At 36.8% G+C, this 26,274-nt stretch overlaps 1 protein-coding gene and 1 non-coding gene across 7 annotated transcripts; one reads left to right on the plus strand and one right to left on the minus strand.

The window, feature by feature from the left end:
- The first annotated feature begins 4,540 nt into the window (after positions 1-4,540).
- LOC120417568 (mitogen-activated protein kinase p38b-like) lies at positions 4,541-25,985 on the plus strand. 6 transcript variants are annotated; one of them, XM_052707869.1, is made up of 8 exons: positions 4,541-4,558; positions 5,375-5,640; positions 10,748-11,081; positions 18,574-18,808; positions 20,679-20,758; positions 25,354-25,508; positions 25,573-25,670; positions 25,729-25,985. In XM_052707869.1, exons 2-8 carry the CDS (start codon positions 5,537-5,539, stop codon positions 25,797-25,799), a joined length of 1,077 nt encoding a protein of 358 aa, XP_052563829.1. In that variant the 5' UTR covers positions 4,541-4,558; positions 5,375-5,536; the 3' UTR covers positions 25,800-25,985. The 6 variants fall into 6 exon arrangements, with proteins under 6 accessions (XP_052563829.1, XP_039435601.1, XP_039435602.1 ...); XM_039579667.2 differs by lacking the exon at positions 4,541-4,558 and adding an exon at positions 4,897-5,105 and having other exon boundaries at positions 5,372-5,640; XM_039579668.2 differs by lacking the exon at positions 4,541-4,558 and adding an exon at positions 4,897-5,105.
- Positions 24,356-24,428, minus strand: Trnaf-gaa (transfer RNA phenylalanine (anticodon GAA)). Its single transcript has one exon. It is a non-coding gene; the product is annotated as a tRNA-Phe (tRNA).
- Positions 25,986-26,274: the final 289 nt, after the last annotated feature.

The raw sequence follows: 26,274 nt of genomic DNA on the forward strand, positions 1-26,274 counted from the left end.
CTAATTATTCGTTTATGGAAAACTAACTAACTTGAATCAACAACCTTAACTAAACTGTCTAAAAGTATTTTTTTTTTTTTTTTGGGAGGGTGGTCCAGCCGCACATCGTTGATGTTGAAACCTCTAAACTGGGCCCTCGTCCTGTCACGTCCGTCAGTAGTCTTGTCGTACATTACAACTAGAATCAAATCTGCCAATGAATTAGTACACTTCGACCAAATAAACACTGACGCTGTATGGATCTTACTCTAGAATAAATGCACAGTTGTGTGTTATTCATAAGTCCAACTTATTCAACTATTCATTTAAGTCCAAATATTCATTTGCTAACTACTTTGGATTGAAAATCTAAACTTTAATCTAAAATCCTCTAAACTTAATGTTCAAAACTAAACATTCCTTTAACTGTTGTAGTACTACTTTTATCAAAAACAATAAAAATTTATGAACTGATATACAAATTGGATAGAAATCGCGATTTGAAAAAGAAATGACCATTTACGTCAAAAGATCCGTAGTTCCTCGATTCGCAACAATGGTCGATACAACCATAATCCGAAAACCGTTAGTTCAACATATCAACGAAATTTGTCCGATATCATTACATTATTGATTGATCGAGACTCTATGGACAATTTGACATAAAAGAATGCCTAGTATTCTACATCAATCAAAGTTTATTGACAGCATTACTCTAACTTAACAATTGCAACTAATTTTAACATCAAATAGATTTGGAAAGGTTACAGATTTATATTAAATGCTAATGCTAAGCAAAAAATCAATTGTACTATCCTGAAGTCCCACCTAAATCCCACATTGTGATAGTGAAAAAGTCACAGAAGCAGCGGTTTCTTGTGCAATTGTGATATTTTCACTATCGGAGAACTACCTAGTTCACGAAGACAGCTTATCGGTCAACGCTTAAGCCCTGGGGCTGCGGCAAAGCGAGTTCTCGTAGCATGAAGTGGTGTCCATAGTGCTTATAAAAAAGAATGTATACCCAAATTTTAACTAATGCACTAGGATCAAATCATGCCCCTTGACTTTACAAGGCCCAGGGATATACTAGTTTTTTCTACCATTTGATTTAAAATTTAATTTAGTAATTGGCTTTCAAACTATTCATTGATCGATTGATTGTTATTCGGTAGGAAAAGCCACCAAAGCAGTAGCACCAAAAACCTACATCATTTTAATACAATATAAATAAATGTTAGTGTTTAATTTTTTTTAAATATCCAGTCAAGCTCCATTGGTTTCCACCTGTGAAGGAGTTAGGTTCATCCTGGCAAAAGAAATCTGAAATGATATAAAAGAAAGTGCATAGATTAAGGCGATAAAGGCGAAAATATAGAATAAAGATAATTATGTCGGAAAACTAACTTTTTAAACTGAGTTTTAGAAGGAAAAAAAAGATTGGAAAATAAAATAGTCTACTATGTAACAAGAAAATCAAAAGATTTAAGGATATGTTTAATAACAGTGGGTTCATTCAAAAAAGAGAGCAATTTGTTTTTAAATATTGATACGCTTTGACAATCACCAAATCTATTCCAAAAATAATTATATAATTGAGCATCTTTCGCCGGCTAATGTTGACATATTGGGTCGGTCTAATAAAGAATGGCTTCTGGTAAAGCGTTGATGGTTAGATAATTTGAATTTTGTATTACTGTGAGTTTGTTCATGTAAAATAAATAAATGAAGCAACATGTTTGAATTACATTAATAGCTCTGACAGGAATGATGTTTTGTTAAAGTTGTCCAAATCGGCAGAGTGACTTCGCAGTGGTTTTTTTTTATAAATTATTCTTAAGATTTTACTTTGGGCTATTTGAAGTTTGTTAATCAAAATATTACAGGAGTTTCCCCAAACTGAAGTTATGTAAGATAAGTGAGAATTAAATAATGAATGATATACTATCAAAAGTACACTAGCAGTTAATTTGTGTTTAATGTTATAGATATGTAATTCCAATAATCTTGTTGAGTTAGTTCAATAAATTATTAATATGTGACGACCAATTCAATTTATTGTCTAAAATGACACCATGATATTTACATTCGTCTACTATTTTTACATCAGCAAAATTGGTTCTAGCTAAATTTAATGGATTCACCGTTGAGCGATTCGAATTTTTAATATTGATTATGTTGGATTTATTTGGGAAGAATGGGGCCCAGGAGACATTGCAATGCATAGAATTGGACTTCTCAGAAGATCCGTGATTTGCAAGATTTCTCTTTTGGAACCAAGCCATAGAAAACAAATCTTTTTCGCTTTTGAACTTTCTTCACCCACGAAAGAGAGAAGAGGCGAATCGCGCAAAAAATCGCTTCCGATATTCTCGATCAGTAGAAGATTTTTTTTTGTAAATTTCTTTGTTAGTACCTCTTATTACCACTAAAATTAATTTATTTCGTTTTGTTTACAAACATTGTTTATCTATAAAAAGTGACTGGTAATTTTCCGACGTATTATGTTACATCTGCAAGTGTAGTAGTGAAATTGGTGTTCTTCCGAATAATCCAGATGATGATTTTATGAATTTCATTTTACCGATCTTGTGCGCGAGAGAGAAGAGCCATAATCTCTCCAAAGTTTTCCTCTGAATAAGCGTCAAAAGATTTTCTTTTTCTTCCATCGCTGATTGTGATTATCGATACATTTTACCAATTTTGAACTTTTTATATGTCCACAATTTGTACTGATTGATTTAAGGTGAATCCGTTGATCATTTTCGAAGAAAATGGATCATCACTTTAAACTGCTTCATTATGAATTCAACAGGGCTGAGCTGTAGGTTAGTCGAGGTTAGTCGTCGACTAACATATTGTTTAAAAACATTTCGCCCTACAATTTGGCGCCCTCAGCAGGGCCCAAGAGAAACTTTGCATTTTGCAAATATGTCAAGTTGCCGATTTGTGCTGCGCCTTCATGAAAAAGATAAGAGAACTGATTCCATCAAATAAACCATGAAAAAATGAACATTTGTTATTTTGACGATTAAAAATCTGAAAATTGAGACAAAAAGGTTGGGCAGGCCTGATCTAAATCAAATCTAAAAATGTATATTAGGGTGGGTACGTTTTTCAAAAAGTTCTCGCATCAAGTTTTAGTATGGTTCCCCTTATAGGGCATGCCCATAGGGACTTTCATGCCAAATATCAGCCCATTTGGTTGTAAACTGGCTGCGCGCATCAGAGTTAAAGTTTACATGTGAATTACTATGGGAAATTGGAACTTTTTGTTCAAACGCTTCTACAGGTCTGGGAAAATCACGCGCCAACTTCTGGTATGGTCAGGCCTATGGGGAATGGTCTGGAGAACACTTTTCCCGAAGAGAGCATATGGATTCGTTGTCCCTAGACCTGGCGCATCGGCAAACAATCCGATGTCTCCGGAATCAACGGTTTTCCCTCAAAAAGCATTAAATTTTCCTTAGCATGCTATGAAAGCTTGATGAACACCGCGACGCCATACGTCAGGCAGCTACCACGTGGTTGAAATATTTGCAAAAAAATACAAATTTGCTAATCAAAGATTCTGAATTCGACTAAATAATATCAGGATTGCTCAAAATGATCATTTTCTAGTTAAAAGAAGGTTTGCAATTGAATATTCCAGCCGTTTCTCACCCACGTGCTAGCTGCCTGACGTATGGCGTCGCGGTGTTCATCAAGCTTTCATAGCATGCTAAGGAAAATTTAATGCTTTTTGAGGGAAAACCGTTGATTCCGGAGACATCGGATTGTTTGCCGATGCGCCAGGTCTAGGGACAACGAATCCATATGCTCTCTTCGGGAAAAGTGTTCTCCAGACCATTCCCCATAGGCCTGACCATACCAGAAGTTGGCGCGTGATTTTCCCAGACCTGTAGAAGCGTTTGAACAAAAAGTTCCAATTTCCCATAGTAATTCACATGTAAACTTTAACTCTGATGCGCGCAGCCAGTTTACAACCAAATGGGCTGATATTTGGCATGAAAGTCCCTATGGGCATGCCCTATAAGGGGAACCATACTAAAACTTGATCCGAGAACTTTTTGAAAAACGTACCCACCCTAATGTATATAATTATGCGGTCATTGACGTCCTAGTTGGCAATCATTGATTAATTACTATTTCCATAACATTACAAGGAATGGGATCATCGTCACCAAAAAGTATCAACACATGTAGGGTACTATTCTAAAGAAATTGTTGCAGGAATTTTGCCAAAATATTAATAGCGACACAAAATTTATATCTTTGAACAAAAAATCATGGCAATGATGGAAGTCTTCACGTCAACCAAACTGAGAATAGATTTTTTTGGTTTCATGTCTGAAACCGCGCAATAACACAACCCCCGTTATTCTCGACACTGCAAGCTGACAGCTCCCTTGACACCGTTACGTTCACTTTGTCAGTTTCGATTCCCTTTCCCACAGCTCTTCGTTCTAGTGTCAATCTTCACTTTCGCTACTGCTGTTCAGTTCCTTCGTAGCTTCGGTCTTGACCACATCGCACTGGTACCGAGTTCCGCGTTCGTTCGTTCGTTCTGCTCTCCTATGTAGGTGCCGGACGTTCGTTCTCACACCAGCTTACCGAGTACTGAGTAGTGTTTCCCGAGTTCGCGTGTCGTCTACTAGCTTTTTCGTAGTAGGGGAACTATACCCTTTTTAAGCCTATTTCTATTATCGGCCTATCAGCACTTTGATCATGAATTACAGCTTAAATAAAGTGTTTTTGACTGTTCCTAAGTAATAAATTGCTCAAATAAAAGTGAGCAAGCAACTCTTCATTGTTGATAAATCTGAAAATGATGATTTAATAGCGGAAAACGGCAAAAGTGATGAGAATTGGTCGAACGGCTTAGTGTGATTAAAATGGGTATATTTCCCCTATTCAGTGTGGGATATTCCCGATAGTTTTTTGTATCAGTGACGGCCGGGCGTTAATCGACTTCTGTGACGTGTCCCTGGATGGCTAATGGGAAGGAAATGAGGCAAAAATAGCATCGTTTCTTTTGATACTTATTGCGGGAGACGGTGTCGCGTCTAAGCCATAATAATATAATACACATCTGAAGGTAGTTTGAAGAAGATTGTGAGAGAGAGGTGTGTGCGGAAGAGAGCTTGTTTATTTTTGGTCTATTTCTGAGCTTGAAGAAGTCGCTGCATAACACCGACACCGTGTGACCTGTACAATATTTTTTACACTTTGTTGGGTTGTGCCAGCGGGGAAAAGGAAGGCTTACTGACCGGGTTATACAAGTACAGATAAGCGAGTTTGCAGTCTGAGTGACTTCATTAGGGAAAATTATCAACCTGGACGATATTGGACGCGCATTAAAACGGTGGTTCCACCTTATCTCGTATTTCAGCAGTTATCAGCAGAAGAAGCCATCATCGTTACCTGCAAAGAAGAGACTCGTCGCCGGCCTTAAAACAGTTTGTTTACAGCGGTTTATACTAGGAATAAGGTGTGAATATTAGCAGTGAAAATAACCCCATAAGCAGTTATAAGTGAGGAGTGTGGGAATTTCGTCATGCCGAAATACTACAAGGTCGAGATCAACAAAACGGAATGGGAAGTACCGGAAAAGTACCAGATGCTGACCCCGGTAGGGAGTGGTGCCTATGGGCAAGTTTGGTAAGTCTCGTCCACCCCTGTTCTTCCTGACAATCTGTACATCATCTGGTTTAATACATTCAGAGAGAGGCTGGCTGGCTGGCTAGCGAAACTAATGACGTCATGTTTGCGTTGGCATTCGAGGGATGTTCATTCGCAGAGATGTTGACACACAGCGTTGACAGAGACACACGGGAATGAATGGCAACCTTTGCATTCATCGAAACCGGTCCTGGTTGGTATAGTGCTGTGATGGTGCTTGCCAACCAACCCACACACCGTTTTGTTTCGTTCCCTTCGAAGAACTCAAGGTGTGATGTGAAGAATCGAATTAGCAATGCTGAGATGTAAATATTGATATTGCTGGCTAGATTGTAGCACGTTCACTTTGTGAATAAACTAAGGGCAAACCAGAAGTAAAAGTGCACATAACATGCTACAGTTGAAGTTTGGTCACGATGCTGATTCCAAGTCGTGAACTGGCTCTAATTGGTCGGTCAAGTAGTAGCGAAAAAAAAGGCAACAAGCACTAATTTATATTTACTGATCGCGATATCGTTCTGGCAGCCGTTTTTTAGTCCATCAACGTCAACGACGTCTCGACTGCTCTCGGAGGCTAATAAATGCCGTCTCTTGGATAATAATATGCGGCTTTATCTGCCCGCTTGCGTAATTCGTTATTATGTGTTTTGCATACGCGATGTTACGAGTAGAAAAAGAAACATGCGAAACGCACAAAAGTTTGATTGTTTAACTTTTTGTTAGATGTGGCAAGGGTAAAATGGAGATGATCGATTAAATTTAGATCAATTTATTACTCACTCTTTCTTAGTTTGAATAGTTTTAATTTTCATTTTTTTTTTAATATTTGTTTCGTGACTTCACACTATAAAATAATCCTAATACAAGATAATGGTTATGCACCGAGAAAAAGAGTTCCCAAAAATCGTGAACAAGCGTTCATGAATATGGGAACCTCGAACAAAGCATTCAAATGCCATGGTACGTTTTTCAAAATCGTACCATGGGATTTGAACACTTTGTTCGTGGTTCCCATTTTCATGAACGCTTGTTCACGATTTTGGGAACTCTTTTTTCTCCGTGTAGTGTAGATAAGTCGAGTACTGGGCAATTCTTGTTCTTCGAAAACTTTTTTTTAATTTTGTTGATGTTTATCTTCTTTCATTTTTATTATTATTTTCGTGTGCATCTATGTTGTTTAGTTTTAGTTTTGTTAGGCTGGTACAAATATTTAAAATTATATTTTTTTTATACTGGCACTTGCTAAAAATTAAAAAAATATTCTTTTTACTCTATTGACGAGACAACATTATGAAAATATTAACAAATGTGTAAACAATTTCTTTTTAGATCATATGTTGATAAATTTTACTAAAGTAAACGAAATTAAAATAAAATAAAGGGAAAATAGATGATAAACGGTGACGAAACAATTGCACAAGAGGAAATCTATGAGATTTCGGCCATCTGATTTTTTTTGCATTCATAATCTGGCTGAAACTTGTTGTGTTCCCGTATGCCATTTTGCGTCGTAAGTTTGTCCATATCATTTGCCATACAAATTGGCAGCTGTTCATACAAAAACGATACAGCCCAGACTGGATTATCCGAAGTTTCGATTATCCGAAGGTTTATAGGAAACTTCGGATAATCAAATCATGACCATTTTTTTTCGTTTTTTTCTTACTTTTCTTACATCAAATTCGAGTTCTGCGAACCATTTTGAGTCAAATTTGATTAGGCCGTTGCAAATATTTTTTGAAGTTTATGTCCCTCGACTCTGACCAAAGTCGAGGGGGGGGGGGCAAAAAAATAAAAAAAAGTATAAAAATTTAAATTACGAGTCATGGTTTCACCATTTTAATGAAAAAAGTGTTTTAAAATGCATTATACACCTGTCCAGTTGTTTTGCAATCATTAGTTTCAAAAATATCTAAGTATTAACGAAAATTTTATTTTTTGCGAAAAAAACATTTTTTGCGGTGCTGTACATTGGAATTTCATAAAAATTGAAAACATTTTTAAACAAGCCCAAACATGCCCAAATCAGTTGATTAGACTTTTATTTTCGTGGAAATTTATAAGTTTTTTGGAAAAATATTTTTTTTGCCCCCTGATTTTCAGACCAATTTTGAAGGGGGGGGGGGCGACATAAACTTTGAAAAATATTTGCAACGGCCTTAGTTGAAAATAGTTAGTTACGGGACCATCCATAAACCACGTGGCCCGTGCACCCCTTGGGGGGGGGGGGGGGGCATTTGGCGATTGTCCACTATCCATACAAAAGAGATTTTATTCGTATGGCAATTGTCCACGATGGGGGGGGGGGGCGGTTGGATTTTCCAAAAAAAGTGTCCACGTGATTTGTGGATGGTCCCTACACAATATATTTTTTTTATACTTCAACTCCGCCATCTCGGATTTAAAAAATTTCTGATAGAATTGAATTTTTTTTTTAAATAATTTTTTGCCATTATACATTGATTTCCAAAAAATACACTAATTTGTTTTTTTTTGTTTTTTTGGGGGCATACTGCCATTTTTTCAGAATATTACAGAAAAGGCAAAACATCTTTGGCCAAGCTATCTTTGAAAAAAGTCATTTAATTTTTTTTGTAAAATTTTAATTTTAAAAAATCATTTAAAAAAAAATAAATAGTTTATTTTGGAAATAAATCTTTAGGAAAAAAAGGGTTTTTAGAATCAGAAAAAAAGATTAATCCGTGAATAATATTTATTCGTCCAGTCCTCAACTTTGCCTACACAGAAAAGAAAATCTTAATTTTACAATCGATGTGTATTCAGTGTAAAATTAAAGGATAAGCTGTGCTCCTTTTATGTGCACGGCATCCAATGTAAATTCACATGATTTTTTGTTTACTGTGTACAACTTTGCCTAAGATACCAAACCGACCAAAAAATGCCTTCAATAAATATCTATAAAAAATGTCACATACGTTTTTTGTATGGACAGCTGCCAAATTTGTATGGGAAATGTTATGGACATTTTTTTTATAAAAAAAACTTCATCATCCCGGTACGATAATCGAACTCACGACCTCTGGATTGGAAATCCAGCACGCCGCTAGTCGAAACCCATCCCCTACCAGTCAGGATCTGACTTTGCCAAGCCAGACAGGAATCGAATCCATCACCTTCCGCTTACAAAGCGAAATCCGTAACCTTACGGCCACGGTAGCTCGGCAAATTGATGATGCAAAATGGTTTCTTTTACGAAAGGCACCCACAAATTCAAACCTTTAAAAAAAAAATTAAAAAAATGGGTTCATTTCGTCATAATTTGCTTACAACTTAAGTTTCAAAATTTTATTAGGTTGTCTTTATTCTTTTATATTTTTTTTATTTCTGACTGCTCTAAAACATTCTGGAACATTGTGAAAGGGGCATCCATAAACCACGTGGACACTTTTTTGAAATCTCAGACCTCCACCCCCTTCCCCCCTCGTGAACAATTTCCATATAACATTTTTTTGTTGTTGTTTGAAGCGTGGACAATCGATGAACCTTTTCAGTTTTTAACCTTTTTCTCTTTCTTAATAAAGAAATGTATAGGTTTTACGTTTGGCTTGGACATCACTTCTATCTTCTTAAATAAAAATTGTCATCGAACATAATTTAAAATAGGAAACAACGGCTAAACTGAATACAATCAGAATTTATTTTTAATCAAACAAAAAGTTAAATATTTGGAGAAATTCATGAACACTTTGAAATGTATTTTACTTATACTTAAATTTATAAAAATGCATTTCAATAGTTGTAAACACTGTCCCATTTCTCACCATTCGCCTTCTGTGCAAAATTTCGCAAGCTTTGTTTTATTATCTATTTACTTTTCCCCGATCGAAATGGTCTGTTTTATAGTCGTTTACAGGTATTTTCCAATACAAACATTACTGTTTGACTCACACCGTCTATATGAAGATAAAACAGATCGCCTATATTTTTTCCTGTCTTTGTGAGCCAACCCGTTGATAAGGTCATCTGGGTTTAAATTGGTTCAATTACTGTTGTCAATTATTTGTAACGATAGCTTCTTTTTAGATTTTATTTCCGAGCTAGATATTAAAGTTAGTTGTGAACAAAATTCAAATCGAGTATTAATAATGATGATGCTGACGAAGTGTTGTAGTAATTTTTTTCGCAAAAGGTTAAAATGAGACCATCGAGGGAGCAGCATTAAAACTGTATTAGGCTCAATGACTAAGAATAATTTATTTTGATTTACGAAATCACATGATTTCGCGATTATATCAGTAGGTGTTTCAGCTAAATTAAAAATGAAGCTAGAACGCAATTGTTGCAAAAAATCAAACTTGATATTTTTATGAGTAAGAATTTTGAAGTCGTTGGCAATGTTGGCTTAAAAATAAAATTTCTTAATCGCGACGATATCTGACGTGTTTTTGCTAATTCATGCAACTGTTTTTGCCACTGAGTTTGAACAAACGAGTGGCTCGACAAACAAACTGAGCAAAAATTTGAAATGATATTTAGCAACGCTTCATTCGCTCAAGGCCCGAAAATATTTGCTCACTCAAAGGACATTGACTGGTTGGTATTGAAAACATTGTTCTTAATTGTCTTTTATGGGGGTTATTTATACTTTTCTTTAAAAGACATTCGAATCGTTTATAATTTGGTTGTTTGCTCGGTTTCCTAAGCATAAAATTTAATTTATTGATTACAAAATATCTTGAAAAACTGCTGAATCAACTCACTACAGATTCAAAAGGCTTCTTGATCCAGTTCTATTCTGTACCTCAATTTATTTAATTGCAAACAAACCCCTAATTGAAGCCTGCACCACCTCGTGTGACGATGATGGATCGCTTGTAGATTTACCTCCCAAGATTTGTCCGCGGCACAACGGACCGACCGACCGACATTCTTCGCGATTATGGTGGCACCTGGCCGCGCGTTGGTCACCAAGTAATTACATCGGCAAACATATTAATTAAGTCCGAGTCTGAGCAGCCAGTCGCAGTCCTCTCTCTGTCGTCTGTACTAGTCGCCATCGGCTAGAAGTAAATCTCTATAAAGGTGGAGTGTTACAACCCGTAATTAACTGTGCTGTCTATTACAGTTCGGCCACCGATAGCCAGCACAACGCCAAGGTGGCCATCAAGAAGCTGGCGCGCCCATTCCAGTCGGCGGTACACGCTAAGCGAACGTACCGCGAACTTCGCATGCTGAAGCACATGAACCACGAGAACATCATCGGGCTGCTGGACGTGTTCCACCCCGGTGGGAACACCCTGGACTCGTTCCAGCAGGTCTACATGGTGACGCACCTGATGGGGGCCGACCTGAACAACATCATCCGAACGCAGCGCCTCTCCGACGACCATGTGCAGTTTCTAGTCTACCAGATATTGCGTGGCCTTAAGTACATTCACAGCGCCGGTATTATACACAGGGTAAGTGAGTGGTGTAATGAGTCCGAGTTGGTCCGAGGTTCGAACTGTCGTTAAATGTTTGAGCCGTTCTTTCCGTTAAGGTTACTTCACTTTATTGGTTTATAATCGTCACCGTTGTGGCGGTGTGCAGTGTGTTGTTGGGGTGAACAGTGGGCAAGGATCGCGGAAATCTGTTATCATTTTTTTATGACTCCACTTAACGTGAAGACTTCCATCATTATCATGATTTTTCGTTCAAATATATACATTTTGCGTCGCTTTCAATATTTTAACAAAATTCCTTCAACAAATTGTTTAGAATAGTGCCCTACACATGCTGATTCCTTTTGGTAAAGATCATCCTATTCCTTGTAAAGTTATGGAAATCGTCATTAATCAATGATTGCCAACTAGGACGTCAATGATTAAATCACAAAATTATATAAATTTTTAAACCTTTTTGATTTATTTAGAGCGTCCAATTTCCCGGGGTTACAAAATTCCCGGGAAACGGGAATTTTTTAACAAATTTCCCGGGAAATCCCGGGAAAATTGAAATTTGTCGAAAATTGATCTGATTCTGCTTTTGATTTATATTTTGCAACAAAATTAATGTTCAAAATGAGTGTGGGGGTCAATTAATGGCTTGACTGCTTTTAAAAGTCATGCAACTTTACAAAACAATTAAAATTTTCTAATTTTATATGCTGTTTTTCAAATCGTACCAAATAAAACTAAAATCAATGGAATTTTTTATTTGTTTATTTTTTCGATCAAATTTTGAATCATTGAGTAAAATCCATGCTTCTCAGCCATAAAAATGGTTTAAATTTGTCTCTGTTACCATTTCGAGGGAATATGTTTAAGAATAGCATTGACTCATAAAGTAAAAAATAAATAAAATCATGCAGAAATTATGTTTTTCATGGCAAATAACTTGTTCTAGACCGTAAACCAAACTCATTTCAACGATTTTCAGGCAAAATGTTGACTTTTTAACAATTTCACCTAAAATTTATATGTATTTTGTTGAAAAGCTCATAAACTAAGTTAACTAATTTTACACATTGATTTTTTTCTTCTAAAAAACTTATCAGTAACCTTAGTGTTTGTGTAAAATTAAATCTGATTTTAGCAACAAATACTTTGTCTATCTTAGTCACCCCAGAATGCTAAATACAACTTTCAACGCCACTATTTTTTTTAACTGTTGAAAAAACATTTTTTCCAACAATACCTTGTGTGGCCTACCCCAGTACATGTTTTACAAAATAATAATCTTGAAACACACCTTAACAATTGTGAAAAAATAAAAAAAATAGAATGAAATCTTATCATAGGGTAAATATTATCTGAAATAAACCTGAAATGAACCTGATTAAAATGAATAAAATCAAGTTAGGTTCTCTCTTTATTTTTTGTACATATTAAAAAAATTGGACCAAAAAGTAAGGAAAATGTATACTTCCGCTTAAATTTTGGGAATTCCCGGGAAATTTACAAATTTCCCGGGAAACGGGAAATATTATTTTTCGGGAAATCCCGGGATTTTTTTTCCTGGGACAGGAAATTGGACGCTCTAATTTATATCGAAAATTCTTTCAGTAGCTTGAAGTACTAAACATCCGGCACATGCTGATTCCTTTTGGTGCTGAAATTCGTTAATTTGAATTTAATACAGAATACTTTATAGTGATGATCAATTTTCTTCGAAAATGATCAACGGCTTCACCTTAAGACACCAAATATATGTTGAAGTTATTGTCACCTTTAGATACGTTATAACAAACGATGGTTTTCATCGAAAACTTTATCAAGAATCGAGAATGATAATATAATATTATATATAATCGTTATCGTTTTGCAATACGGGAATCAGGCAAAGTGGACTGTCGCAAATTCGGAACCACGAACAAAGTGGTCAAATTGCATGGTACGTTTTTCACTTTATATGTGGTTCCGAATTTCATAAACGCTTGTCCACGATTTTGGGAACTGCTTTTTCTCCGTGTATTGGTTCAAAAAAGCAGAGATAAGCAATTTCGTGACATAAAATCTTGACTTTTTTTTGATAAGGTCCTATAAACAAATGTAAACATTGAGTGTATCCCTTTCACACCTTATGTCAAAGTCCATCGGAGTAAGCGGGATACACTCAATGTTTACATTTGTTTATAGGACCTTATCAAAAAAAAGTCAAGAAATGTATCCTTCTCCAAAATTTCTGGCTGCCATTCCATTATACACAATGGACACCGCCTACTGAGATTGTTTAAGAGCGAGTTTTTCACCAATGTGTAACAGGTCGTATCGAGGTGCTCCAATATGGATGAAACTTTCAGCGTTTGTTTGTCTATACATGAGATGAACTCATGCCAAATATGAGCCCTCTACGACAAAGGGAAGTGGGGTAAAACGGGCTTCGAAGTTTGTGGTCGAAAAAACATAAAAAATCTTAAAATTGCTCGCATTTCCGTAAAACTTTATCAATTCCAATTCTCTTAGGTGCATTCGAATGGTTTTTTGAAGCACTTCAAAATGTGCCATAGACATCCAGGATTGGTTTGACTTTTTCTCATAGCTTTGTAACGGATTGTTTTGTTCCTCGACTATCAACAGTTTTGACACCGAAGGTGTCGCGCCACTCCCGGGGATCGAGAGACTGCTGAAGCTGTTTTTAGAGACCCGGCAAAGACTCTAAGGGCGGGTTAATAGAGGCTCAAACACCAGAACACAGATACCTCCCGAGGGACCAATTAATTTGCACTAGATGTTAACGTAATAATGCCAGAAATAATCAGAAACTAAACTCAAATTTGTGTGCGATAATTCATGTATTTGACCCGCTTAACCCACGTTGTCCACGCAAATCGGCCACCCAATTCAGTTACCAAACACGCTGGATGGTTTGACGGACCACCATTTAGGCTTATATTGCGTTTTAGCTTAACAATATGGGTTGTGACGTCACGCCTAATCTTACCAACTAACAAGTTTGTTTGAGCTCAGGGTAAAAAAAAAATAACTTTTCAGATCTGACCTTAATCCTTGGGCGAAGGGACCGGAACACTCCGACGGCAATCTCCAACGGCAATCTCCAACGGCAATCTCGATCGCGATGCCCCGCGCCAGGTATGGCACAGGTAGGCACGCGCGTGTGCACGCGCTGCGCAAGCCGGTTTCCGATTTTTACTACCAGATGGCAGTACGCTTCCTCGAGCGTGCGACGTTTCCGCGCGCGACCCAGCTCCTGGTCTCCGCTGCGACAGCACCGGTTACTCCCGACGGGTAGTCCACCCGCAGTCCTCAGACGTTTGAGGAGTAGAATTTCACGTGAAAAGTTTCCTAATTTCCACTGAGCGACCGGAAGGGGGTTGCAAAGCCGGAAAATGAGCGTATCGGCTGGTCGCTCGCAGTCAGTGGTCGTCAAGCACTCGAAATCACCGCGTGTTCACACTTTTGGACGATGGCGAGCACGTGTTTCGATGGTTTTGTTGCCTCCAAACGACAATCGGACAACAATATTCGCAAGATGGCCGACCGGGCCTACAATTTGAGCGTCCTAGGTTGCGTTGCGGTGCTCAAATGGGCCAAATCTCCTCCACGAGGCCAATCCGCGTGCCTCACCGGCAATGCTCGTCCGCGAACGGGCCAATCGTGATGTTCGGCTGGCAATCGGTCGTGCCCCAACTCGCACCCACGCTGGGAGGTGGGCAAATTCACCTGTCCAACGTTAATTCACACGTTTTAGTCGCAAAATCTTCACAATTGATGCCGCCAGGGCTTCTTACCTTCGGAAAGTCGCAAAGAACACACCCGCGAAGGTCAGAGGAGATGCCGGAGATTAACTAATGGGCCTAAAGAGCAAACATTCTAAGTTTTCTTAACATTTACACCAGGAATTCACAATCTTACGGTTTTGTTACAGGTTTTAAGCTTCGGTAGGCTTTTCTACCCGGTTTGCCCTAGTCAATCCTTGGCTAATGACACTTTAAACTAACTTAGTGCCACAGAGGTCGGTCTAGCAACTTTACTGGTTGACGGTCTTCACGTGAAAAGATAGAAAAAGTCCCGCGAGGATCTAAAGGCCTCGACAAGATCGCTCTCACACAGAAATGGAGCAAATTGGAGGCTAGTTCCATCTCATTCTGGCATCAGGGAAAACGGGGCCTTTGTGAGGAGTTTTTTCGGGCTCTTTTATAAAGGTCGAGTCCCGCTCCCGTTTCCTTTTAAATCGTATTTCTTTATTTCTTTAGGCAAATTTGGTAGGTCACTCGACAGTTAAATGAGATCTCGTGGAACGTATAGTAGAGATCTCACGCGAAGCTTTTCAGTAATCTCCCTACCTCCCACCAAGAGATGGCGCTCTAATGATGGAAACTTTTTCAAGAAAAGTAAAAGAGTTATTGTTAAAGAAGGTAGGGTCACAATTTGGCATTACAGCTTTTGCAAATTACTGTTAAAAATGGATTTTTTTAAAACCTTAATATCTTTTTGCAACAGCCTCCAACACCCATACTCCCATAGGTCAAAAGATAGGTAATTTCATGCACTATAAGCCTACGGTATTAACTTTTTGGCCAATCGCAGTTTTTCTCATAGTTTTTCAATTTTTCTAGACGTTGGTTTTTGCCCTATAAGCCGCCATAGCGGAACTTTTTGGTCTCAATTTTGTCATATTCGAAATACTCGGACAATTTCACGTAAGTTAGAAGTATTGGAGTTGTAAATTTGATTGGAAAAATTGCCATTTAGAATGAATTAAAATATTTTTTAACAATATGTTGGATTAGGGGTAAAACAGGTTTTCGCCTACTTGATACAGCATTTGACGTATTGATCATAGGATAAATAAGATCTATTTCTTTTTTCAAAAATATTTTGTTTAATTTTTTTTTAAATCTAAATTACAACTCCAGTACTTCTAACTTACGTGAAATTGTCCGAGGATTCCGAATATGACAAAATTGAGACCAAAAAGTGCCGCTATGGCGACCTACAGGGCAAAAATTAACGTTGTAAAATGTTTGGTCTAGAAAAAATGAAAAACTATGAGAAAAACTGCGATTGGCCAAAAAGTTAATACCGTAGGCTTATAGTGCATGAAATTACCTATCTTTTGACCTATGGGAGTATGGGTGTTGGAGGCTGTTGCAAAAAGATATTAAGGTTTTAAAAAAATCTATTTTTGACAGTAATTTGCAAAAGCTAAGAGAAAAAGTCGAACCAATCCTGGATGTCTATGGCACATTTTGAAGTGCTTCAAAAGACCTTTCGAATGCATCTAAGAGAGTTGGAATTGATGAAGTTTTACGGAAATGCGAGCAATTTTAAGATTTTTTAGGTTTTTTCGACCTCAAACTTCAAAGCCCGTTTTACCCCACTTCCCTGTGTCGTAGAGGGCTCATATTTGGCATGAGTTCATCTCATGTATATACAAACAAACGCTGAAAGTTTCATCCAAATCGGAGCACCTCGATACGACCTCTAGAACAAACCGAGCAATATTTACAAATACTGCCTCTTAAATGACAAAAAATCATTAGTATTAGTATTAGTATTTTTCTTTAAATTCGAGATATCTTCATTTGAAAATGTCTTATTTTCAAGGGAAAAGTGTATGGGACCACCCTAACGAAATTTGAAAATTGTCCAACTATATGCTTTTCCATGTAAATTCGCCCTGGATGAATCTGTCAGAATTGAACCAAAGTGTAAAAAGCGATTTTTGGTCATATTTTGGGTTTCTATGTAAAAATACAACTGGGATTTTTTCAACGTTTATAAATAGTGCTAGTGTCAAATAATAAAAATGTTCGTTTTTCAGAGCTCTAAAAGTGCCTCGAACAACATTTTTCTCTAAAACTTAACAATGAATTGCCAAGTTCAAAAAACTGATTTTTAAGGTTTGCTCAGACGCTTTTTCCAAATTTGGTCGAAGAAGGTATAGATTGCGAGATAAAATTTTGGTATCTTCGACAAAGTTGCTTGGATTGGCGAGCCCAACAACTTTCTAGAAGACGAAAAAAATCCCAAAAATATTTCCTGAAAAGTTAGATTTTCAAAATTACCCTATCGGTGAACCACCCTAATTTTGAACCAAACCAAAAGTTGCCCCTTTCCATTTGCGACAACTCTTCTCAAAACTTCACCATTTATTTGAAAATTCATTTTCCACTTAACTTTGCGATCTGCACCGCTGTGCAATCATCTGAATAGGCGATGATCATCGTAGAAAAGGAGAGAGTTGATCGATTCTTTTGAGAGTTGATCAATTCTTTAACACTTCGGACAGTGTTAAATACATATTTGGAAAATGGAAAAAGAAAATGCTATGACAGTTTAATTTTTTTTTACGATAAAGTCTGACGCATATTTGCTGAGTTATTGTCACTTTAAAAATCGACAATATTTTTATGATGTATTTAAAACTTATTTTTTCTGATTGCTTTTGTCAGGAGGGACCGTCCATAAACCACGTGGACACTAGGGTGTAATAACAAATTCGTATATATTATAAATATCAAAATCAAAAAAAAATGGTTTTCCCATACAAATTCCCATAGAAAATTGAATCGCTTTGCGCAAAGTGAGGACTAAACCAATCGTTTCCAAACTTTAGGGAGTTGTTTAGGACCCTAAAAGGAATTGAAAAATTTGCTGTGCTCGTTAAATTTGGACAACTTTATTTTTTTCCATACAACCATATTACACCCTAGTGGACACTTTTTTGAGATCTCAGACCCCACCCCTCGTGGACGATTTCCATACAAAACAAATCTTTTTTGTATGAAGCGTAGCCAATCGCCAATCGTTTCCACGTGGTTTATTGATAGTCCCGAGGCTGTATCTCAGCAACATCGGTCTAATCTTCAATGTCTTTCAAGCAAATTTGTATGAAAGCCCAAGCCCAAGTTGCCTAGGAATCGATAATTGGGATATGTAAACAATAGGTTTAACATTTATACCATTATTATTTTTTTCTTTTTGTGGATCCTGAACATAACTTAGGCTATCAACTGGTCATTGTTTAAACTGGAGTGGAATTGTAAAAAATCTGCACTCTTCCAAGTATCGTAAAGTTCATAGTTGTCACAAAATCATAATAAACCTTTGTTAACTTAAAAAGTTATCGATAATTTTGATGACTTTGAGAATATAAACATTATAATATTGTTGAAAATTTTACAAACATTTCACAAGTGAGACTTTGCAGCTTTGCAAAAAAAAGATTATTTATTTCAATCTAAAATATATCTAAAGCTCTAATAAATCCCACTGTTCACTGGTGCCACACTGCCTTAGCATGAAAGCAAATTACCCATTATTATTTACGTCTGGACACTTTTTCCCCGCCTCACACTACCCGCAGGGTTTACTACCCCCTTTTGGCCACGCGACCCATTCGGTCGTTGGGTCAAGAAATCAATACCGACTGGGGGCAGTTAATGAGTTTTACAAGTGCTCACCGATTTGTGTTTTTTTTTTCTCGCTCTATCTCTCTCTATTTCAGGATTTAAAGCCGTCCAACATTGCCGTCAACGAAGATTGCGAGCTTAAAATTCTCGACTTTGGTCTGGCCCGACCAACGGAGAACGAAATGACCGGTTACGTGGCGACCCGGTGGTACCGGGCGCCGGAGATCATGCTCAACTGGATGCACTACAACCAAACGGTGGACATCTGGTCCGTCGGGTGCATCATGGCCGAACTGCTGACCAGCCGGACGCTCTTCCCCGGCACGGACCGTATCCTTTTGTCGAAAAGATTTCCCCTTAATTATTACCGGCTCTTTCAGGAAGCACATTATTTTGCCCATTTTGCACCACTTCCTCATGTTTACTGTACAGTAATGTTCATAACTTTCATTTGTGTAAAGTGTGTGCTTTATGATGTGTCTTTTGTTTTGAACCCTTTTTCATGTCAAATTCCGCCTTCGACCTGTGTCATACAACTTCATCCCAGCGAAGTGGCGCTTGTGCATGGATGGCTTTTCACTTTTCACCTCCCATACGAATCAATCGATGGCTTTCTTTATGATTTGGAAACCATTCCGTAGAAAAAAATGCATTGTTTTGCCTTCGCTTTTTGCACAATTTATTGATTTTTTGATCCATTTAAAACTTGCGTATTTCATCAAATCATCGAAATCGTCGTTGAAAGACATGTTACAACCGTGAAAATGCTAATTTGTTGAAAACAAAACTCTTCATAATTTTTGAAACACATTTTTCAAATGGTTCTAATTGGGAGAGATTAATTTCCTCAAATTCGAAACCATTTACATAATACCTGAACCTGGCTTTGTGAAAAATTGAAAAGTTTTAGTGAAAATCCTTTTTTAACGAGGACCCAGATTACAACAATGCATAATTCTTCAAAGAAAATAATTTAAAAAGAAGGACACATATTTATAAAAATTAAGGCTGATTTCAGTTACTGTTAAATTATATTCAGCAGTTATACTCAAGAGTCTCAAGACATAACCTTAATGGCATTGGAAAATCTAACTAACGTCATTTTATTATATATTGAGACATCTCCAGGACAAAGGAAATCTGTTATGAGTTGCTAAGTTGTCAATGACTTGAGATTAATGCTGTGTTTGGAAAACACAAACCAATAAATAAAATTGTAAGCAACCATGTGCACCCCCTTTTTTGCTACCCTCATACACACAAAAAAATATATCCGATTGTTACATCATTTATGACGTAACACTTTTGCACGTCATTAAACATTGAAATTTACATGCAATTTGATGTAAATTAGCAACATATTATACGTTAAAACATGAATTTACATGTGATTCAACCGTTTACGTCGAATCTCAAGTTTAAATCAACTGAATTTACATGTGATTATTTTTTTCCGTGTCGAGTAAATTCACATATTTTTTTCTGTGTAGATAAACGTGGGTGCGCATGCTTGCCTAAGATGATTCCATACCATTTGTACGCGAAATTCACAGTTGGATTTTTTTTCAGGGAATTCACTTAAATTCAATTGTGTCGATTGGAGCTTGTTCAGGGAGCTCAAATCTACCATATCTTGACGAAATTGAAGCGTTGAAAGACTTCAACATCAAAACTGTCGAGTTGAGTTATGATGATTTAACAAACATACTAGAAACATAATGTAATGATTTTGACATAGGTTTTAAAAAATCTCTGCAAAATCTAAGATATTTTTTATAAAACATTGATTATTTCTACATGATTACAACAACAAAATCCTCCATTAAAACATTCAAACATTTTCTGTGATTTGGTAAACATTCAACTTCTAATAGTTCCACTTCCGGGAACGGCTTCCATACGTCACCATGGTCCATCAATCCATCCATCCGGTGCAGCACACGATTCACCAGAGCTAATTCGACTTTAATTCTTGAAAATAACCACAACACACACATTCTCCGCCTTGTTTACCGGCAAGCCGCGGGTAAACACATTCAGAACCGCCCAAACCGCCCAAATCATTCGTGCACAATGCAGCAGCCCTTCCAAATAAACTAGCAGGAAAACAACTTGTTCGTAACTTACCACGTGCGATTTTCTTTTAACTCATAAATCTTGGCGCCTTTTTGCGGTCGTATAACTTGAAATCCATACACAGACATCCATCAATTAAACCTAATCATGGAGATTTTGGGAACACCAAACGAAGAATTCATGGCGAAAATCTCCTCGGAAAGTGTGAGTAATGTTTCTACCTTTATTTTATTTTTTTATTATCTTATTTGCTTTAGGTTTTACACCTGTGTTATCTAACATTGACCTGCTGTGTGCGCTGTGGGAAACTGCTTCTCTTGTGTTCGACTTTTCCCTGTAATCCCTGTAGAATTCTGCAATCTTTTTTTCCCCCTTTGGCTATATTTAAATTTAATTAAGCTACTAACAAGTATGGTGCGCATTTTTCTTTCCGTTCAGAAAGCCGTGCAGCTAATATAGATGTAGCTGTTACATACCGACACTCAGTTGTATAAAATATAGACCAAGTTAAATTAAAATTCTTTATTTGATGAAAATTTGAAGTTGCTTTTAAAATAAATGCGGAGTAGGCCGCCCAAAAAAAAAAATTAAGAATTGTCAAAACTTTGGTGCCCACCCCTAGAATGGTAGATTGGTATGCACGTAACAATCATACTAAAGTCATTCGAATGTGGTCGCCTTGGGCTTCAAGCTATAGTTTAATGTCCCCTGAACAAATTCCTGTACAGACATAGTTCATAAAAGCTTGTGTTTGGACATGGCTGGGCGTTTTAGGGAGAAAAATTGTATTTCTTGGTGATTTTTTTTTCAAAAATCACTCCCAAAAACGAGCCAAAATATTTTGCAGACAAAACTAATGCATGCAGCTTATAAGAAATTTCACGGCGTGCATTTTGCTTTTTTCAACATTCAATTTATGTCCACGCAAAGCCGAGATATTTGCATTTTAGTGAACAAAGAGTGACGAATTTTCAAAATTCTCAGTATATAAGCGTTTTAGCATAAAACATTGGCTACTATGATTACAAACGGGAAGGCATATATTCTGGACTTTTTTATTTTACTCGCTCAAAACGATATTTTTTATCACATTACATGAAAAAACATGAGATTTTCTCACAATGTGACGTTAACGACAAATAAGCATAAATTAAAATTTATTTTATTAATGTTCATATCTCCAAGCTGTGAACGTGAAATTTTTTTGGTATGTATATTCGAATGATTCAAGTTCAAGTTCATATCGAGAATATCGCAGAGCAGTACTTATAAATATGTCATTTATGTCATTTTGTGAGAAAATCTCATGTTTTTTCATGGAATGTGATAAAAATATCGTTTTTGAGCGAGTAAAATAAAAAAGAAATCAAAATATCAAAGTATGGACGAAATTTTTTTTGTCGAAAAAAAACTTTTTGAAGTACTGTACAAAGGAATTTCACAAAAAAAAATAAAATATGTGTTGATCGATCTCAATGCAATTCAATTCAATTTATTTTATTTGTTAATTATAAATTTACAATTCCGTATTTCTTTTAACCTGATAGAGTTTTGGAGTTCCTTTTAACTTTGATTTGAACTATAATTCATTTTGATGTAATTGGATATTCTAACAATGGATTTGGCAAGAGAAGGAAAAATTAAAAAAAACCTTCTGGATTTGCTAAGGAAAAGGATAGAAATAGAAAAGCTTAAAACTAAATCACAGTATGTTTTGTCTTTTGACGTCGAAAAACTTTGCTGCACAAGGCAGCTTATCTGTTGTAAATGTACTTCATCATCAGCTCACTGAGAGCTTGGAATTGTTCTGCCTTGTTTTGGCAGGCACGAAAGCGCGTGGCTATCTCTCCAGCTAGGGCGAAAAACTCAGGAAGCGTGAAGAGATCATCACCGGTAACATCAGCTTGTCCCGGGGGAGAACCGCCCCCAGAAGCGGCTACTCTAGCGTACGAACCTCCCCAACCGGGAGGGAACGCTGGGTTGGTCAATGTAACCGCTCCTCCGCCAGCTGCTGCAGCGGTCGAGCTCGAAGTCTTCGGAGGTTGGCGGAACGCTAGCGCTTTCTTCTTCTTGTCCTGCCCTTGATGTACTTTTTCCGCGCGGCACAGCCACGGAAATTCGCCGTGTGGTTTCCACCACAATTGGCGCACTTGACACGCGCTTTGTGCTGCTGGGCGTTTTCCCCCAGCTGGTCTTTCCGCGGAAGACTATACCTTTCGGTGAAGTTGATGGATCTCATATACGCTAAATTTGATTTTAAACGCAGGAAAATGCATACCAATTATTTTAAGTTCATTAGACTTCTTTTTCAATTAAAATTTTGAAGCTTTCTGAAAAAAAAAAAAATTGTTTGTCCCCTGATTTTTCGGACCGATTTTGAAGGGGGTCCGACAAAACCTTAAAAAAAATATTTGCACTACCCTTATTTAAAAAAAAAAACTAAAAACTAGAACATTAGCTTGCAAACCATTGGTCTTAGCGGTCATATGTCAAGATTTTTAGTCGACTTAAATCTAGGATGTTGCTAATATCATTCAAACTTTATTTTTGGAGTAGGTAATTTCAAAGAAAGCTAAATGTGTTTTGTGGTTTTTTTGCAGGGTGGGGTTAAAAATCACACAGTGAGATATTTTTGACAATTTTGTGAATTAATTTATAAGCATTGAAATAGTTGAAATTGCATTTTCAGTCCTCAAAAAAAAATTAATTCTTCAATTGATTTGAAATTCAATAAACTATATTTTTAAACTTAAAAGAGACCCAAGTTTAAAAATGTATCGATCTTGAACCGGAGTTCCAAACAGATACGGGGTTTTTTTTGTAGTCCATGAATCGTTCGCTCTTTTTGGTGAACCGGCTCTTTTGAGCGGCTCGCTTTTTTTTTCGCCCACCACTAGTTGATAATATTACGCGTGTTTTTCAAAACTCTTTAAAAAATCTGTTTAAAACAATTGCTTGGAAAAAACAACTCGTCCTAGAGTTCAATAAATAATGGTCAATTAAAAAATTGGTCATTTTTTAAGATTTGCAATTCTTTCTAAATTCCTCTTCCAACAATTCCAAAAAAAATTGGATCGATCCCTTCTCAATATACAGATTTGTAAACAAAACAAATCCACATATTAAAAATAAAATTTTGAATTACGAGTCAGTTTAGAATGTTATTTTTCTAAGAATGGAGTTTTGAATTGACCCTTAAATTCCAATGTAGAAATATTTTCGAATTAAATTTTAGTTTTTTCTTTACACAACTGAGTGTACCTGTGATAGGTTTCCAACTGTAAATGTTTACCTCGATCTTTACCAGTCTCTGTAAAACTGTTCTCGCCAAGTACCTACGCTTCAGATGCCAGCACACGCTTCTTGCATGGGGTTGTTGTTGGTACTTTCAACATTCTTTTCCCTCTTGGGGTTGACCCCTCCTTCCACCACTGCCGCCCTACTACAGAGCATATTTTCTCGATCTGGTTTTCTATAATCGTGCCTTCGCTTCATTCGTCAGTCCATATATTGGCAGAACAGCACGCCGGGTACCGCCGGTTCGTAATTGAGACATTAATACAATCTTTTTATGTCCCATAAAATGCCTGAATATATCAACAACTTCTTCGGTCGGTGTTGTTGCTGTATACAATTTTTCTGTTTGAATGGTATTTTTCACGCCTTTTTACATTATTTTTGCAGATGCAATTTTATTTTGAAGATTTCACGCCAAAGAAAAGATAAAATCGCCCAAACTTACTCAAACTATGTTTGATTAGTCAAAATTTAAATCAAATTCATCAAAAAAGAACAACTGTTTGCCGAAACCCGGGATTGAACCGGGGACATTTAGATCTTCAGTCTAACGCTCTCCCAACTGAGCTATTTCGGCCGATGAAGATGGGTCGACAAGAATACATCGTGCGTCACTGCTCTGGGCGAAGGTTGCTATGGTGGCAAGGGAAAGCAACTTTATTTTGGGCGTGACGTATCTCAACTTATGTCGCAGCAATGTTGCACGACCGTTTTGAGACGTGTTGCAAGACATGGGCGTAACATTTTTAGGAAAATGTAGCGTAGTTGGATTGAACTTGAATTGCAACAAATTTGGTTGATTGAAATTTTGATACATGAACTTCTATATCCAAAATCGCAAACCTTTTTGGGAGATTTTATTTAAATTTATGGTATATTTTATTTTTTGCTTTTCTCTTGTTGATACTAAAGGAAACTGAGAGTAAAAATCCCAAAATTCATACAAACTGAAGAAAAACTGTTTCTAACAGTTGATGTTATATTTTATAAGTTATAATAATTCTTTAAATTTATTTTGTAATTCATTTATTGCCCTTCTTATTGGACTATCGGTTCAAAATCCTTTGTTTCCCTATACCTCTCGCACTAATCGGAATGCTATGCTTTTTAACTTATATTTGGCTCCAAAACTCTTACACCTCAAACTTTTCTAACATATCAAAATTTCGCAAACAAATCAAAGACCCTTAACTCGTACTGAATCGTTTGATGCGCGCGCTCTCCTTCTCATAATGCTCTGCGCACTCGTTTCGTTGTAAAATTAAACGCACTGATCGATCAATCGAAAAAAAATAAATAAACAGACATCGATCACCTCACGCGCATCATGTTCTTCTGCGGGACACCCGGAGACGAGCTGATGCAAAAGATCACTAGCGAAGAGGTATGTGTTGTCCGCATCAGCTTCCACGGCAGTGCTCAAAATCAGAATATCAACCCTTTTATTTAAAATTATTTGCAAGTCAAGACACTTAAAATTAACGTTTTTCGCATAATTTTAGGCAAGACACTACATTCGATCCCTACCGAAAACGGAGAAACGGAACTTTAGTGACGTCTTTCGAGGTGCCAACCCGTTGGCTATCGATTTGCTAGAGAAGATGCTGGAACTGGACGCTGATAAGCGTATTACCGCCGAACAGGCGTTAGCTCATCCGTAAGAAGATTCGAAATTACTAGTTGAGTACTTTTGCCTAAGTTTTATTGTTTTATCAACGCAGATATTTGGAGAAATACGCCGATCCAACTGACGAACCAACATCCTCGCTATATGATCAGAGCTTTGAGGACATGGATTTGCCCGTGGAAAAATGGAAAGGTAAAACCTTAAAAAAATCTTAATTTTTTTGTGTTATTAAACCAATCTTCAATTTTAGAACTTGTTTTCCAAGAGGTCGTAAACTTCGTGCCCCAGCAGCATGCGCACATCGGTGGTGATGCCCAGTGAAGATGCAACTTGCTCTAAAACCCCTAAACACGACGGAAAAGTCATTATTACAAATCTAGCTTCTAATCAAAACACCTTACAAAGCATATAGCAGCGAAACAGTGAATGGCGATCGATTAATCTTGGTTAAGAATACGTGGCAAAGTGCGTACAACTAAATATGTACAACAACACAAGAAAACAAAACACAAGTCCTTTTTATAAGTGTCCAAGGCATGCAACATCGTGAAAGACTCAACACACATACACCCAGATGAAAATATTTGTGATTTGCATTATGAATGGAATGTGTCTCGTATATTGTGAGAAATCATTGGCAGGGAATTATTTCTAAAGTGTTTACTTTCACTAAAAAATATGTAAGCTTTAAGGAGATTGAAATTAAAGAAACATATATTTTCCCTCTGGTTGTTAGGTATATTGTCGAATTTTGAATAAAAATATTCATGCTGCGTGTACGTTCATCGTTTTTAAT

The sequence above is a fragment of the Culex pipiens genome, chromosome 2 (genome assembly GCF_016801865.2).
Source record: "Culex pipiens pallens isolate TS chromosome 2, TS_CPP_V2, whole genome shotgun sequence".
NCBI lineage: Eukaryota > Metazoa > Arthropoda > Insecta > Diptera > Culicidae > Culex > Culex pipiens.

Excerpts from the sequence above, each read along its gene's own strand:
- LOC120417568 (XM_052707869.1), top strand. The coding sequence starts at position 5,537 with ATGCCGAAATACTACAAGGTCGAGATCAACAAAACGGAATGGGAAGTA. Across the intron at positions 5,641-10,747 it reads GGTGCCTATGGGCAAGTTTG|TTCGGCCACCGATAGCCAGC; the intron begins GTAAGTCTCGTC and ends TGTCTATTACAG. Across the intron at positions 25,509-25,572 it reads GAACAGGCGTTAGCTCATCC|ATATTTGGAGAAATACGCCG; the intron begins GTAAGAAGATTC and ends TTATCAACGCAG.